At 42.1% G+C, this 18,196-nt stretch overlaps 1 protein-coding gene across 1 annotated transcript in view; it reads left to right on the forward strand.

Annotated features, from left to right (window-relative positions):
* LOC122797820 overlaps positions 1-15,647 on the forward strand; it is a 287,227-nt gene extending 271,580 nt beyond the window's left edge. Inside the window, exon 6 of the mRNA XM_044066343.1 lies at positions 14,713-15,647. Coding sequence (XP_043922278.1) covers positions 14,713-15,647 — 935 coding nt within the window. The remainder of the gene's footprint in view (positions 1-14,712) is intronic.
* The last annotated feature ends 2,549 nt before the right edge of the window (positions 15,648-18,196 follow it).

Consider the following 18,196-nt stretch of genomic DNA (forward strand, 5'->3'; position numbering starts at 1 on the left):
GCAGTAAAGCTTTTTGGAGTAACCACAGTGACACTAAAATAAGCACAGATACTCTCAATATATTAAAATAATTCACTAAAAGATCAGTCACAATGAAAATGTATAACAATATTTAATAATGGATAATAAAAATAGAAAACAGGAAAATACTTAATATTTAGTGACAATAAACAGAGTTTTCAGTCACAGGAAATATAAAATAACATAGTTGGTTAGAATCTGACATGCAGAAAAAAGAAATATCAAACTAATCTCACGGTACTTTTCCTAACTAAACTAAACATAAACTGTCCCTAGTTAACTCACTTAATATCACAAGGCAAGCTGTACTGCTGAAATGCTCACTTCCATAAGGCAAGGTGAGATACTCCACACAGTGAATTGTACAACTAACAACAACTGAACAACTACTAACTACTGTGATAACTGACATACATCTCTTGTATATCAGATTGCAAAGGAAAAACAAAAGCAAAAACAAACAAACTGCTGTTGCCAGAGTTCTGTCCTTCAGCTGGTTATAGAATTACATTACAGCTAGTCACTTGACTCTGGCACAGTTCAGATTCAGAACTCTGTTAAGATTCTGCTGCAGCATTTTTTTTAACATAAGCAACATTTACAAATACATTTTTAATACAAGCATCTGTACAAATTAATGTGACAGTCAAATGACATAAGATTATTTACAAAACTTCAGCCAGCCATGCTGGCATATGCCACTCATGCACTGTCCCACGTCTCCAGGTACAGCTGGCAATACCTGACATCACATCTTTCCCCACTTTGAAGACTCACGCTAGTTTTTGAAGTGACCCTGGAAAAATGTTGCTTAACAGAAACGGGCCTGTCTGGGAACACATTAACCTATAACCTGTCTTGAGAATCCATCTACATTGGCATTGCTGCAGACTGAACTCTTGGATGTTCAGATAATAATGAATGCCCTTACATGGATCATGTTACAGGCCCCCCAATGAGATTCTGTATCCCCAGATCTTTACCTTTTAGTTAGAAGTACTTTAGCCATTTATTCTATTCCCTGAAAGACTGGTTTAATTTATTTTCCATTTCTTCATGACATTTAATGTGCATATTAACCAGATTTATCCAGCCTGCTCTTGATTAGATTCTCAAATTCAATGGTATTTTTTTAACCTACATCTCACCGAGAACAATAATGAATTGAAACACAAGTCCATAAAACAAGAAAATGTCTGAAAAAGCAAGGCCTTTCCCAAAAAACAACGGGATATATGCTCTAGGGAAGATTTAACAGACATATTTCTATTTGTTTTTGCAGACGTATTTTTTGCAAAAGGTACAGAAACTGTTTTTCAGAGTACATGGCTCTTAACATAGATTTAAGAGCTGCAGTGATAATCCCCTTACACATGCCTCATTCAAAAATATCAATTTCTACTCGCAAAAAAGGTCTCTATTTAATTCCTGAAAGAATGAAGTGTAATTTAGTTGTTGCAAACCTTGATAAAATCACTATAGCACCTAAGAAGAGGTAAAAAGTTAAATCTGATGTTGTAAATCTTTGTTTATTTATTACAGATAGGACCTTGGTTCGGACCCCGGAACTGATACAGCCATTTCCCAGCTCGCGCATGACAAAAACTGTCAGCTAAAACCCTACCCACAATGTCCCTCTCCTAGTTACTCCAGATCTCATTTGCTGCATACCTAGTCAGACATGTTAGCCATCTCTCTCAAAGCTAAGTAGAAAATTGTTAATTTTATGACAGTTTTTCTTCAGAATTACTAACTTTTTAGTCAAGTTAGCATTTTCTCACTGTTGCCTATAATCTAAGCCTATTTCCTACCCTTTTTCTTGGTAATTAAATTTTTTACCTTTTTGGTACTGCCCATCTCTCCTGTCTTTGATAGGCCTTCCCTTTTTAATAGTGGTATTCTTTAAAATAACATCACTGGTATGTTCTCCCTTATTTTTTCTGTAGGATAGCATTGTTACCTTACCATGTCAGACAAAGCTAAGTTGGGATTTAAACAGTGTGACAAGTGTGGATGTAAGATGCCTAACTCAGATACACATGTCCATTGCATCTACTGTTTGGGCGTGGATCATATTAAAGCTGACTGTGACATTTGTGCTAGTTTTAGTAATCAGACACTAGCAGAACATAAGAATAAACGTATTTTAAAACTTTTACTCAAGTCAGCTTTCTTGGAGGCTCTATCTGGGTCGGAGGTCTCACCCCCTCCTAAGACCAAAAAACATAAGGAAAAACTGAGTCACTCGGTTCCTGCATCTCTGTCAGTTATGGAACCCAGTTGGCTCTGTGCTTTGCCAGTGCCCTCGGTGCAGTCCTCTTTGGCACCAGGCTCTGTGTCCTCTCCCTCAGTGCCGACCATGATATTCACTCCTATTTCGGTTCCAACCATGGCACCACTGACTTCGGTGACGTCCTTGGTTCCCACATCAGCTCCAATGACTGTACATGCCTCGTCACCATCCTTGGCCATGGTGCTGACAGTTTCTTCGGCTTCATCGGCTTCAAAACTCGAATACCTGCCAAGGACAAGATATTCTCCAACTTATGACCTTTTTTTGGGGCAAAGATTTAGCCCCTTTCTAGAAAGACCTGATTTCCCTTCTGCAGCCTCCTTTAGATCCACTAGGAGTTTTTCTGAACTAGACTTAGTGTGGGTTGTAGACCATCTTCTGGCAGCTAGGGGACTGCCCATTCCAGCTAGACCTTCCGTCCCTCCAGGCTCAGAATCTTTTATCACATCTTCCCCTGTTTATCCTCCTTCAGCATCCATCCTGATCTTGGTACCAATGTCTTGGCTCTGACAACAGTGTTTCCCCTGTTGGCACCAACCACCCTTGCTGCATCAGCTCTGATGGAGCAGATGCTTTCTCAGAGTGGTGCTTGGACCGTCCTTACCTTGGTACCTAGTCCAGCGCCTATTTTCTCACTGGCACCATCTATGTCCATGGTTCCGATGGCTTCCAGTTCTCTCAGAACCCCTCAACTGGAGGTGGGCTCTTTGGGGAAGGGTGTGACCCCAGTTCTGAGGTTGCCCTTCCCAGTTCTGGGCTCCCGTCCCTCCTCGAGTGGGCCTGCTGTACAGGTGATGGAAAGGGTCCTTCATTCCGAAGGCTCATAGTCAGCACCAATGACATCAGTATCAGAAACCTCCCCTAGCATGCATCTCTCCCAACCTGCTATGTCAGGTCCCCGGGTACAGGAGTCACAAGAACCCCCTTTGAAGGGAACCCCTTCTCCGGAGTCCTCCTCAGAAGATCCCACTGGAGAGCCACCCCAGAAGAAATGATGTAAGAGGAAGCACCTTGATTCCCCGGAGGAATCTATCACAGAAGACACTGATTGTGATGAGGGGGAAGTGTCCCCATGTTCTCCCTCAGATGACATTTCATTCGGAGACATTCTTGAAATCCTCAAACAGTGGGGGGAATGGAAGCCCTCTAACCCTTCTTCTGGGGAATCGGTGTTCCTACAGGCCTTCTGTGCCTGGCCATCTACTTCCTGGGTGACCCCCACCAGCAGATGACCTTGTTAAAATAATTGTGCAGCATGCCTGGAAGGCCCCGGACACTGTAGAACCTGTCCCCCGGAGGCCAGGGAAAATTTTATCTACACCTGAAGACCAGCCACACTGGTCCAAGCAGTTGACAGTTGATTCTATAGTCATGGCGGCAGCCACCAAGAGGAAACTGGCAGAAGATAGTTCCACTGTCCATCCTCCAAACAGGGAATCCTGGACCATGGACAGACTAGGGAAGCAGACCTATGCTTCAGTGACCTTTGCCATTCGGTCGCTGAACTATCTGGCACACTTTACTATCCTCCAAAGAGACCTAATTTCTGAAATGTCTTCCTCTTTGGTGGGGGTACAGCCTGATGAGGTTCGTGACACTGTCGCCTCACAGCTAGCTACCCTTGAATCCATCTCAAACTCCTCGATGCGTTTGATATCTCACACCACCGAGGGGGCAGCTCAAGCTGCCGCATCTGGTGTTGTCATGAGAAGTAATGCTTGGATGCATTTGTGTGACTTCGCAGACCCCTTTAAATCTTCCTTTGTCAATGCACCTGTCTATGAATCTGCACTTTTTGGACCCAAGGTACGAGACACACCTGCACGTAGTGAGAAAGACGGAAAGACCTTGTCTGCTGTGGGAATACATTTTTCCAACCCCCAGAGGCCCTACTCCATGAACCAGAAGGGAGGAAAGATGTGGTTCAAAAAATCTCAAGGATCCTTTTGTGACACTCGTGGTGAAAAATCCCCCCAGGGCAGAGGGGGCAACTCTTATGTAAGATGCCCCTTTCGGGGTAGAGGGGGTCCATGTAACCAGGGCGCCAGAGATTCTTTCTCTAGTAGACCCTACCAGTGCTCCTGAGCAGTGGCCCAATTGCTTTCCTCTGGTAGCAGTCGGGGTCATTTTTATCTGCATCTACCAGCCTGGCATCTTATTACTACCGATGCTTGGGTGCAGAGAATAATATGCAGAGGCTGCCAAATACCATTCAATTTAACTACCAGACCTGTCAAATGAATCCCCAATGTACCACCCAATCAGAGGGAATTAGCAGCCTTAGAAATAGAAAAGCTGCTAAGAAAAAGAGTCATCCAACCAGTCCCACCAGACCAGACAGGATCTGGGTTTTACTCGAGGTTCTTTTTAGTGCCAAAAAAGACAGGGGACTGGAGACCAATCCTGGATGTCAGCCTACTGAACAAATTTATCAAACCTCAAAAATTCCGGATGGTCACAGTACAGTGCATTCTTCCCTTCCTAGGGAGGGACAATTGGATGTGCTCTATAGACCTCCAGGATGCATACTACCACATAAAGATGGATCACTGCTCCTGGAGGTTTATCCGCTTCCGGCTGGGAGCCAATCACTACCTGTTCAGTGCACTGCCATTTGGTCTTTCAACAGTCCCCATAGTTTTCACCAAATGTATGGCAGTTGTGGTAGCTCATCTTCGACTACAAGGATTCCAAGTGTTTCCCTATCTAGATGACTGGCTCCGTCTTGCTCCGACCAGGAATCTCCTAGTCCGCAGCCTCTCTTACACTCAAGGTCTCGCTCTTCGCTTGGGGATTACAATCAATAAAGACAAATCTCAGATGTTCCCAACAAAGACACTGGAATTTATTGGAGTAGTCTTCGACACAACATCCTGTCAAGCTTCTCTCCCCCCTCACAGGCTTTTGAAAATAAGACACCAAATCCAAGACCTTTTTCCTCACACATATGTACCAGCACATCTTGTACTGCAACTCTTGGGCTCCATGGCAGCTGCCATTATGTTAGTACCACTGGCAAAACTACACATCATAATCCTGCAGTGGCTTCTTTCCGCACAATGGTTGTTGTTAACCCACCCACTCAACCACATGATACGCCTTACAAACCATTGCAAGGAAGAAATACAATGGCGGATGAAGCTACAAAGGAATCTTTGGTGTCGACCGTTCTGTCTTCTCCAACCCACAGCCACGGTGACCAAGAACACTTCACTGTTAGGGTAGAGAGGGCATTTCCAGGGAAAAACTGTCCAAGGCACCTGGACCCCCATTGAGGCCAACTTGCACATAAATGTCCTGGAACTGAGGGCAGTTCTCTTAGCGTTGCAAGCGTTCCATGCATCCCTACCCTTAGGGACCATTGCAATCCAGTCAGACAACATGTCAGTCATCTGGTATATCAACAAGCAAGGCAGAACCAGATCTTACCCCCTGTGTCAGGAAGCCATAAGGATTTGGCACTGGGAGATAGCTTCCAATTGCTTTCTTATAGCAATGCACATTCCCGGGAGTTTCAACCTTATTGTGGACAATCTGAGCAGGAACATCCTAATGCCTCACGAGTGGTCCCTCAACCCTGTAATAGCAGATCAGATCTTCCAGCATTGGGGCAAGCCTTGCTGTGACCTGTTTGCTCTAAACTACAAATGCAGAAGGTATTTTGCCTTGATCCCCACCTCGGGTGAACCACTGAGGGATGCTCTAACACACAATTGGCTCCCGGGTCTTCTGTATGCCTTTCCCCTGTTTCCACTCATTCCAAAATTTCTCCAGATAGCTCAGAGGTTGAAAAGTAAAGTGATCCTCATTGCTCCCTACTGGCCATGTCAAGTCTGCTTTCTGTTTCTATGGCCTCATCTGATTCACAGTCTGTGGATCCTGGATTATTCACAGGACCTGTTATCTCATCCTCAGGGACTGATTCATCCGAACCTGTACAGTCTCAAGCTTACAGCTTGGTTCCTCCACTTCCAGTGATTGTCAGGCTGCCAGACATCCCATCTCCCGTTCGTGAAATTCTTCTGGCCTCACACAAACCTTCCACTAGAAAGGTTTATTCTAGTAAATGGACTAGGTTCTCTATTTGGGCCAAAGACCAGTACTTAGACCCTTTTTCTATGCCTATCCAAAAGATTCTACAATACCTGACTACTCTTTTACATGCAGGAGCCTCAGCTTCAACAATCACTGTACATTTAGCAGCTATCGCCAATTTTCATAGTGGTCTTGATAATTCAATTATGTCACACCGCCTATGCAAGACCTTTTTGAAAGGAGTATTACATGTTAAACCTCCAGTCAAGCCTCCCTTAGAACCCTGGGACTTGACTCTGGTGCTTCAGTCTCTTACAGGTTCTCTCTTTTGAGCTCTTTGATTCATGTGATTTGAAATTTTTGTCATGGAAAACCATACTTCTAGTAGCACTTACCTCAGCGAGAAGAGTATCTGAGCTGCAGGCCTTGAGTATCAAGAGTCCTTACTTGATCTTCCACATGGATAGGGTGTCCCTTTGCACTGACCCTTCTTTCTTGCCCAAGGTAATTTCTGGCTTTTCCATTAACCAATCTATTGACCTGCTGGTTTTCTTCCCAAGGCATTTTAATAGAGGGGAGTATCTTTTACACACCCTTGATGTGCACCGGCAGCTTCATTGTTATTTGGACAGGACTAAATCTTTCAGGAAAACAGACCAATTGTTTGTAGCCTTTGCAGGACTCAGATTGGGTAAACCTGTTTCCAAAGTGACTTTATCCTCTTAGCTTAGAAATGTCATTACCTTTATCTACCAACAGAATAAGCTATCCTTACCTCCCAGAATAAAGGCTCATTCTACCAGATCTATGTCTATTTCTGTAGCTTTTCATTCCAGAGCCTCTATGGATGATATATGCACAGCAGCCACTTGGGCAAGACCTCATACCTTTATATCTCATTACAAATTGGATTTGGCCTCCAGGGGATGAGCATCTTTTGGTTCTATGGTGCTCAGGAATATTCCTCCTTAGGGCAACCCAGGACTCAAGTAGCTGGGGACTCAGTCCTATCTGTAATGAATAAACAAAGATTTACAACATCAGATAAAGAAGTTATGTCGTGCCACAATGTTCCATCTGTGTTGTAGATCTTTGCTCATTCATTACTTCCCACCCTCCTTCACCCTGCCTGGACTCCTGGTAGACTTTAGGAAATCTTGGTTAGGGTATTTGCTCAGACAGAGCCTCCTAATATTTTTTCTGTTACTACATCTTTTATCTAGGGTGGGAAAACTCGATCTAGAGTAACTAGGAGGGGGGCAATGTGGGTAAGTTCTTAGCTGAGAGTTTTTGGGTTGTGCGAGCTGGGAAACGGCTGTATTGGTTCCGAGGATGGAACCGAGGTCCTCTCTGTAATGAATGAACAAAGATCTACAACACAGATGGAACATTATGGTAAGACATAACTTCTTTTTTTTTTATAAGATGAAGTGTGACTCTTTCTTTTCTCTCAAGATTCTAGACAAAATATGTCTTTTCAACCTCTGTAAGCATTACCCTGCAGGAAGTTATAAAGCCATCATTTACTGGTTTATTGGATACCCAGATGACATACTGTAATTTAAATCTGTTCTTTTTTGCTACAAAATATGTAACATATTTTGGCTAAAATTATATTTTTGTTGGATAACATTTACTATTTCAGACAAAAAGGATAGCTTTGGTGTCTACTTTAAACCATGCATATACACAAATTACTTTGAGAGCATTTACAATTGTAGTGGAAACTTAAACAATTTTGCTTGCACATTGACACTTTCTGACAGTTGTTAGATGACCACTGGACAGTCTGTTGGACAGTCTGGTGTAGGAACACTGCAGTACTATATGATCTTGTATATTTTTGTATTTAAATACCACTGAAATTTGACATATTAGTTTGTTTTTTCTTAGTGTTAATGTTACTTGATTTCCTTGATGTTAATTTTATTAAGTTAGTAGATGATACAGCAATGACAAGTTTTCATAAATACCCCTTTTTACTAAGAATTGTATTTTACAAGCTCAGATTTGCCACTTCAGGTTTGTAGTCAATAATATATCAATCATCTCAATTTTTCATATGCAGATTATTTGTTCTGAGCTACAGAAATACAAAGAAATTTGATGAGTTAAAATGCAAATCAGACAGCACAGTCTATAGAAGTGATGTGGCAAAGAAAGTTGGAACTGTGGCAGAATAAACTGAAAGAGAAGATTTATTATTACTCACATGACCTCTGTTAGCTCATAATAAAGATAAGTTTTTATGCAGGTTCAGTTTTATATATATGGGACCACTTCATTTAGAGTAGCTACTTATCTCCTTTGGATTGATCAAAGTTCTTCATTCATACCCGCAGGAGGCTGCGACTTCAGGTTAATGTATCTTGTACCTGGAAACCTGGAAATTTTAGGTTGCCCATGACCTTACTGGCATAACACATATGCAGCAACTGGATCTGTGATGAAAAGATGAAATGCTAAAGGATAACAAAATCAAATTCCATTCCTCTTGAATCTCATACCATCAAATGCAACTGATTACCAAAAACAAATGTAGTTTTAGTGGCCTTCTACTTTCCTTCATTCATGATGCCTTAAGTTCTCCCTGCCTTTCATACAGATTCCTTCACCCAGCATAATACTATTTTTAGTAACCATGCTGCAAAGCCGCCAAGAAAACCCAGAATGTATCACCACAAGCAGTATACCTAAGAAGTATTAGTGATAACAATTTCAGTAGTTTATAATGCATTTTACAACCAGAATGTGTTAAAAAAAATAGCCATCTTGTTTTCCAGGTGGACATTTATGATCCATATTTAATAATGAATTTGAGTTGGGTGTGTTTGCTTCTTATGTTTGATTTTGTTTCAGTGGTTAATTTTCTGTTTTATTTTTGGAGTATTTCTGCGTTTGATTGTTTTCTTTCTACTAAATACCTTTTCAAGACAGTAGTAGTTTGTTGGATTTTGAAGTATGTGTGGCAGGGATCTACTTCGACCCATCAAATTTACATTTGTTTTAATTTTACTTACCTGAGTCCATTTCTTCGAATCTTCATTAATCCAAAAGCATGTACTGTCGAAATCCTTTACCTGTGAAAGGAACCACTTGGCCACCATGGTGAAATTTGTCCTTTCTTCAATGCAGTGTGATCTCGGAGTCGATATATTTAAATAGGTGTGGGTGTGGAGGCAAAGTCCCCCACTTTGTTAGGTTTAGTTTTGGTCTGTTTAGGTATTTTCTCGGGGTTCCTATCATAAGAGTGAATGCTTAAATTAGAGAACGCTCTTATATCGAACTTTAAAACGCAAAACCTGAAAATGTTGAAGGCACAGAACATCCGGACTTTGCTGCTTTCTCCACTGTAGTGCAATCTCGGAGTTGGTATATTTAAGTTAGGGAGGTGCATTTTGTTTTTCAGATTAGCGCATTTTTTCTCTGGGAAAAAAATTTGCTGAGCTGTTCCTTTGACATTTTGAGGTTTCACGTTTTTAAGTTCCATAGAAGAGTGTTCACTGTTTTTAGCATTCGATCTTCTGATATAGATGTTTTTCTCATGGTGGCCAAGTGGTTCCTTTCACAGGGAAAGGATTTCGGCAGTCTGTGCTTTTGGATTAATGAAGATTCGAAGAAGTGGACTCTGGTAAGTGAAATTCGAACAAATGTAAATTTGATGGGTCGAAGTACACCCGTGCGGCAGAGAGGAATTTGTGACTGAATATGAAATCTAAGTGGAATGTGCTAATTTTAGACCATGTATGGAATACAGTTAGTAAACTGACAAGTAGTACTCTGAGTGGTCACTGTCCTCTTCTCATTTAGATATATGTATATGTATATATATATATATATATATATATATATATATATATATATATATATATATACCCTAGCCCAAAGGTTCCTAGAATTTATAAACTCAAATGCTATGGAACAACTTGTTACCACTCCCACAAGAGGGGAAAACATACTGGACCTGATCATCACCAACATGGGGACTCTATGCTCCAGACCAGAAGTGTATCCCTCACTGGTAAGCTCAGACCATAAACTAATCTCACTGGATATTCACATCCCGACCCCACCCCCCTGCCCAGAAACCCACAGTGAAAAACTTCTCTAAAGCAAATTTCACACTCCTCAAAACCGAGGTGGAATCCTTCAAAGCCCCCGGGCCTGTGGAAAATACAGCCCAGACCGCAGAATCCTTTATAACCGCATTCTATGAACACCTTCAGGAATGCATGGATCATGCAATCCCAAATAAAATCAAGACCCAATCCTCCAAAGGCAGATGTCCTGTCTGGTGGACCCCAGCCATAAACAAACTATACAATAGAAGGAGGAAGCTACTACATGATAGAGCAAAATCCCAAAAAGGGAAGGCATCTCTGATCAGTATTAGCAAAAGACTACGGGCACTCATAAAATCGTCTAAGGCCAGCTTCAAGAGAAAAATTGCACAGGACACTAAGGATAATCACAAGGCTTTCTTTAGTTATGTTAGGAACCTGGGTGGGAATTCCCAGATATGCTCAGAATTAGTCCAAAATGACACAAAATACACCAAACCCACAGACATTGCCAACATCCTAGCTGACAGGTTCAGCGCAAACTCCACCCCCCCACCAAAAGGGCAAATATCTATCCCAGCAGAGTGCTGCCCCCTGACATCTCAGATGCTCAGGTAAGAGCCGCCCTCTCCAAAGCAAAAAAACACAGCAACAATGGGACCAGACGGTGTCCCGGGCTGCGTCCTACATGAACTCCAAGAAGAGCTAAACCCAAACATAAAACTACTGTTCAATCTCAGCCTTACTACAGGATATGTACCCAAAGAGTGGCGTACAGCAACAGTGGTCCCTCTCCACAAAGGTGGTGCCTCAACGGATCCTGGAAACTATTGCCCCATAAGCCTGACTAGCTTGGTCTGCAAAGCTATGGAAAGGATCATCATGGACCTCATAAATAAAGATATTGGGGACCTACAGACACTGGATCCTACCCAGTTTGGCTTTGTTAAGGGCAGATCCTGCCTCTTAAACCTGGTCAATTTCTTTGAAACAGTCACCAAGGCCATTGATGAGGGGAAGGCGGTCCACACAGCCTACCTGGACCTCGCAAAAGCCTTCGATGCAATACCACACTTGGGCATTATAGATAAGCTCACCAGCTTAAATATAAACCCCTATGTCACTAGATGGGTTGCAAACTGGCTCAAGGACAGAACCCACATGGTTAGAATTGCTGGAGCCATGTCAGACTCCAAACCAGTTACAAGTGGCGTCCCACAAGGCTCAGTCCGGGGACCTCTCTTGTTCGGTATATATTTCTCGGAGGTACAGGCCAACACGGAAGGACTGTGGCTGACCAAGTTCGCAGATGACTGCAAACTGGGTGCCATAATTGACTCTCCAGCCGACACAAGCATCCTCCAAAAGGGCCTCATAGAAACAGACAACTGGTGCCAGAGCCATGGCCTCAAGCTAAACGCCAAAAGTGTATAGTCATCCCCTTTAGCAAAAACAAAGTGCCCACAAATTACCACATAGGTGGTAATCCATTAAGTACAGAAGAAGTAATTAGGGACCTGGGGACCCAAGTTGATAGCAATCTCTCATTTGACAACCACGTGGCCAAAGTGGTTAGAAAAACATTTTATATAGCCCACCTAATCATGAAGGGATTCACATCTAGATCAGGGGAGGTCATCGTGCCTCTTTACTCATCCCTCATCAGGCCCATAATTGAGTACAATGCCCCTTTTGGGATGTACCTTACCAGACACCTGCAGCAACTGGAAAGACCCCAAATACCTCGCCAAGAGGATCAAAGGGCTCAAACAGATGCCATATGCTGCCCGGTTAAAGAAACTCCAGCTCTACTCAGTGGCATACTGCCTGCTCAGAGGCAATCTGTGCCTGATGTATAAAGCCATGTCCAACCCGGAATTAATGGACATGCTGCACCTCAGAAAATCCAAATCCATTCGAGCTACGTGCTCGAGAAACTTGAACCTCAGCACTGAAATAAATAGGATATGCTGGAGGGACAGATTCATAACCCAGAGGCTCCCTTCACTCTGGAATAAAATCCAAGTCCAAGTTAGGCAGAGTCCCTCAGTGACTCTCTTCAAGAGGAATCTTGATGAGTGGATGGGAGATCGTAGGTTTACCCCGGGTATCACTTCTGTGTCACTGTTAGACAGAGGTACAGTATACTAACCTCGAAAAAGGGCATAGCAAAATTAATTTAAAATGGGTGGTGAAAGCCAAACACACTCTGGCTAGGCTTATAAATGCCTAGTATGAACCTATGAACCTATAAACCTATATACATACATACACACACATAGGTTTACTATCAAAATTTCAAGCTTCACCATTTATGCACACCGTCAGGCAATTTACTCAAAACCCATAATACTGAATTCTCCAAATGCCAAACCCCCCCCCAAAAAAAAAACGAATGCCAACATTTCCTGACCATGCCTCACCTAAAAATAATTGCTAACTTGGGTAAAAAAAGGGAGTGAGATTTTACAGTTTGGAATATCGGTGTTTGATGTTTTCAACAGTCGGAGTTCAGATTTTGCGTAAGTGGATCTGGCAATGTGTCAGTCAAAATTTTGATGGTAAACCATATATATATATATATATATATATATATATATATATATATATATATATAGATTCACTTCATAACACTGAAAACTCAACACACTGAAAATGAGAAAACTTCATAATAAGAAGACCAAAAACACTGAAAAACACATATCATACATATACTGAGTTTAAGCAACATAAATCATAGCCTTTTCCAAGGCATGCCCCCCTGCTCCCCCCATGTGAGGGGCTGCACCCCCCACACCCCCTGCTACTTAAATATATCAACTCCAAAATTGCATTTCACTACACTAAGTGCAATCTTGGAGTTGATATATATATAAGTAGCATGGGGTGTGGGGGGCTATGGGTGGTACAGGTGTGCTTAGTCCCCTGCTTGCACTTGGTGAAGAGTGCTATGATTTATGTTGCTTAAACTCAGTATATGTATGATATGTGTTTTCAGTGTTTTGGTTTCAGTGTTTTGAGTTTCAGTGTTTTGAGCTTTCAGTGTTATGAAGTGGATCCATATATATATATATATATATATATATATATATATATATATATATATGGTTCTACCTCACATAAACGAAACACCAAAACACCGACAACGCAATCACCGAAACCACATAACCGACAGTACAAAAACACGAAATCCCACATGCCCGACAACGAAATAACCGACGGTACACAAACACGAAACCTCATACACTTCACACACCACAATCAACAAACAAAACACATTCCCCGTCCAAAAACCACATACACAACATAAGCACACCAAAATCCCTACAAACCCACACTAAACCTCACATACACAACTACCTACAACCCTAACCCAAACCCTAACCCTAAGGTCCGTCACTACCAGACACTTACCTGACGCGCTCCCTAACCCTAACTCACTTATCCCACCCCTAACCCAAACACAATCACTACCGCACACTTACCTGACCCGCTTCCTAACCCTAACCCAGTTATCCCTAACCCAAACACAATCACTACGACACTTACCTGACCCGCTCCCTAACCCTAACTCACTTAACCCACCCCTATTCCCACAGACCGTCAATATCCACACTTACCTTACTCGCACCCTAACGTCCGTCACTACCGCATACTTACACAGCCTTTTCCCATGTCGGCATCCTCGGCGTCGGTGCTTTCATCCGTCGGGTCGGTCTTCTGCACTGTCGATCTTCTGGGTCCCGTCGCGTCGGTCTTCTGAGCTGTCGATCTTCTGGGGCTCGTGATTTCCGTGTCGATGTTCCGGCGTGTCGTTTAAGTGAGGTAGAACCATATATATATATATATATATATATATATATATATACACACACACACTGCGGTGGTGGTGCTGTGGTAGCGTTGTCGCCTCACAGTTAGACGTTGCCCGTTCGATTCTCAGTTAAAGTGTCTTCTGTGTAACGACATGCGTGAATGGGCGTTCCTTCGTTGAAGGTTGTGCGTTAGGCCTAGCAAGCCAGTACGTAAAAATCTACTGCCAATCATTAGCAGACCGGAGTTCCGCTGTGGCGACCCCTAACCAGGAAAAGCCGAAAGACACAAATATGGTACATATTTTCAGGAATGACTTATCAACTGTAGAGATGGGTGCCCTGCTTGTTTGTCAGTCCAAAGGCTCTATAATGTATATTTGCTTAAGAAACATATACTAAATTATTATTATGCATAACAATTATTAAGACTGTCATGCCTGAAAGTGTCTTTGCCAATCAATTATTAATTGTAATATTTCTGTTTCAGATTCAATTGAATGCCTAAGATGCCTAGATGATCATATGTCTAATGAAAGACGAGACATGTGCCTTCAGAAGTCTGTGGAGTACCTCGCTTATGAAGACCCCTTGGGTGCAGCACTTGCAATCTTGGCCATTCTTTTTGCACTGATGCCTACAGCCATTCTAATAATATTTTCTCTTTACAAGGAAACCCCCATTGTTAGAGCCAACAACCAAGAGATCAGTTATTTCCTTCTTGTTGGCCTGGTGTTGTGTTGCCTTTGTTCTTTGATTTTCATTGGCCATCCAAATACAATGACTTGTGTAATCCAGCAAACTGCCTTTGGGATTGTATTTGCATTTTGTGTTGGCTGTGTGTTGGCAAAAACCATTATGGTGGTCATAGCATTTAAAGCTACAAAACCAAACAGCAGCCTGAGGAAATGGGTTGGGCCTGCATTACCTATTACTGTCATCTTCTGTTGTACACTGTCTCAGATTATTCTGTGCATTGTCTGGGTACTGACATCTCCTCCCTTTCCAGAAGCAAACATGAAATACCTGAGCACAAAAATTATAATTCAGTGTAATGAGGGTTCCATTGTTGCTTTCTGGTGCATGCTGGGATATATGGGCTTGCTGTCTTGTGCTAGCTTTGTAACGGCCTTTCTAGCTAGAAAGTTACCTGATAGTTTTAATGAAGCTCAGTTCATTACTTTTAGTATGCTGGTGTTTGTCAGTGTCTGGATCTCATTCATTCCTGCCTATCTCAGCACAAAGGGGAAGTACATGGTTGCTGTGGAGATATTTGCTATTTTGTCTTCAAGTGCTGGTTTGCTCAGCTGTATATTTCTGCCAAAATGTTACATTATTCTGTTGAGGCCTGATATGAATACCAAAGAATATATCATGGGGAAAGGAGCCAACAGTAATAAGACAACAAAACTAGTTGAGCATTGACTGCTAGTAATGTTATTACTAGATTGCTTGGCAGTTTAGTGCAGAGGATTATGGCTATGAGTTGCTAATGAGCTTCATCTTTTCATCATGAGTTTGATTCCCACAGTCTCATTTGCCTGCTTGGTGACTCTGAGAAAACCACTTAATCAGATGGTGCTCTTGGATTGTCCCTATAAATAGGCACTTGTCCCTAATGGTCTTAGTAAACAAATAAATACAATATATTAGAATAAAACATTCTTTTGTCATGCTTCAGTACTGATAAATACTTATGTTAAGGAGTTCAGTTTACTAAACTTTCCATAAAAGTTGCTGTATAGTATGCACTCTTGAGGATTTTATTATTATTATTCATGCCACACATCAACTAAAACTGCTTTTAAGCCTATGGCAAAAATAAATACATCGCATTCAATATTAGAAGGTTATAATGTGGAAATAGCCACATCAGTTTTTACCCTCTAGACTATTAAACATTCAGATTAATATTTGTGCAGTAGCTTCATTTAGATGGTATTCAACATGCAAGGGACATTCTACCAGATAGGGAATATGTACATTGTATTCTCTTTTCAATGCAGTTGTGCAACTGTGGAGTTAGTATATTTAATTATGGGGAGCAGGGGGGATTGTTCCCCTGCAAAAAAAAGAAGTTTTTTTGGAGAAGTATTTACTATATAAAAAGTTTTAGAGGTATTATGATTCGACTGTGTGTTTTACATTAAACATGTATTAGATTATTTTTTAGATGATATGTGATTAGATGAAAAGTGTCATAGATAAATATTAATAAACTCATATATACAGTTTAAGAAACAATCCCCTTTCTTCCTTTCTTTCTTACAAATTGTTTCTATAGAATTCACAAAAATAATGATGGTGTGAATGACCTGAGATGTACCTCCCTGGACTACATGAAAAGAGACATGGAAGAGCTCTCTGATCATGTAGCCCAGGCTGGTATGACCTTGACCCTGAGTAGCATCCTGCCCTCACCAAGAATGATACCTCAGTATAAAGAAAAAAATGATCAATTTCAACAATTGGCTAAGCTACTGGTGTCATTCAAAGGGGATCCAATGTCTGTCAGCCTGGGACAGCATGCTCAACAAGCCACGTTGCTTCGCAAGAGACTGTTTGCACTGGTCACCCCTAGGCTTTCGAATACCGGCCAAGGCTCTTGCTGCCCCCATAGTGCCTTTTTTAGGCAAAGTTCAAAATTCAAACCCACCTCCGTAAACAGCACAATTAACAAAAAACTGAGGGTTATGCTACTCAACGCCAGGAGTTTAACACTCAAAATGCACGCGCTCGAAGCACTCCTCAGTATGGAGAATGTCATCTGTGCAGTAACTGAAACCTGGTTCAAGGCTCCAGAGAGCACCCCAGCACTACCGGGCTACAACTCATACCACACGTTTCGGCCACAGAACATGGACCAAAACACAAAAGGAGGGGGTGTATCCATATTCATCAAGGATACCTACACCTCCAGGTTAGTGGCGCACCATGATACCTCTGAGATCATCCATGTGCAACAAACATCAGGCAAATCTGCAATGCAAATTGTGGCCTGCTACAGATCACCCTCCATAACCCAGGACCACTACTCCACCTTTCTGGAGACACTGGAAACATGAAGGTCCTACCAAGCACCCTGATATTGGGCAATTTCAATTACCCTACCATTCACTGGGAAAACTACTCGAGTACAAATTCCCAGGCCCAGTGCTTCCTGGAATTCATCAACTCAAACGCCCTGGATCAGCTGGTAAACTCCCCTACTGAGGTGAAAACATACTGGACCTGGTCATCACTAACATGGGTGACAGGTGTTCCACACCAGAGGTCAACCCATCACTGGTTAGATCAGACCATAAACTAATCACTCTGGATGTCCACACCCCACCACCACCCCAACTAAGAAATCCACAGTAAAAAACTTTACTAAACCAAACTTCACCTTACTTAAGACAGAGGTGGTAAGTTTCACAGCCCCCACGCTAAAGGATAGCGCTTCCCAAGATGCAGAAACCTTTACAAATGCACTCTGTGAGCACCAACAAGGAAGCATGGATCATGCCATCCCTAGCAAAACCAAGACTCACTCCTCTAACTGAAGGAAAACAGTTTCGTGGATCCTTGCAATAAACAGGCTATACAATAGAAGGAGGAAACTATTTCAGAAAAAAAGCAAATCCCAAGAAGGAAAGACATCCCTGATCAGTATCAGTAAGAAACTGTGGTCCCTCATGAAATCATCCAAGGCTAACTTTGAAAGTAAAATAGCCAAGGATTCAAAAGATAACTACAAAGCCTTCTTTAGCTATGTTAAGACTCTAAGTGGCAACTCGCATATATGCACTGAACTAGTGCAAAATAGCACAAAATATACTGAACCTACTGATATTGCCAACATCCTGGCAGATTGATTCAGTGCAAACTTCACCCCCCTCTCACCTCCAAAAGGACCCACAACAATACCGGAAAAGTGCAGTGTCCCAAAAATCACAGACGCACAGGTGAAAACAGCCCTTTCAAAAGCCAAA

Source organism: Protopterus annectens, chromosome 3.part1 (assembly GCF_019279795.1).
Source record: "Protopterus annectens isolate FY-2018-M chromosome 3.part1, PAN1.0, whole genome shotgun sequence".
In the NCBI taxonomy this organism is placed as follows: domain Eukaryota; kingdom Metazoa; phylum Chordata; order Ceratodontiformes; family Protopteridae; genus Protopterus; species Protopterus annectens.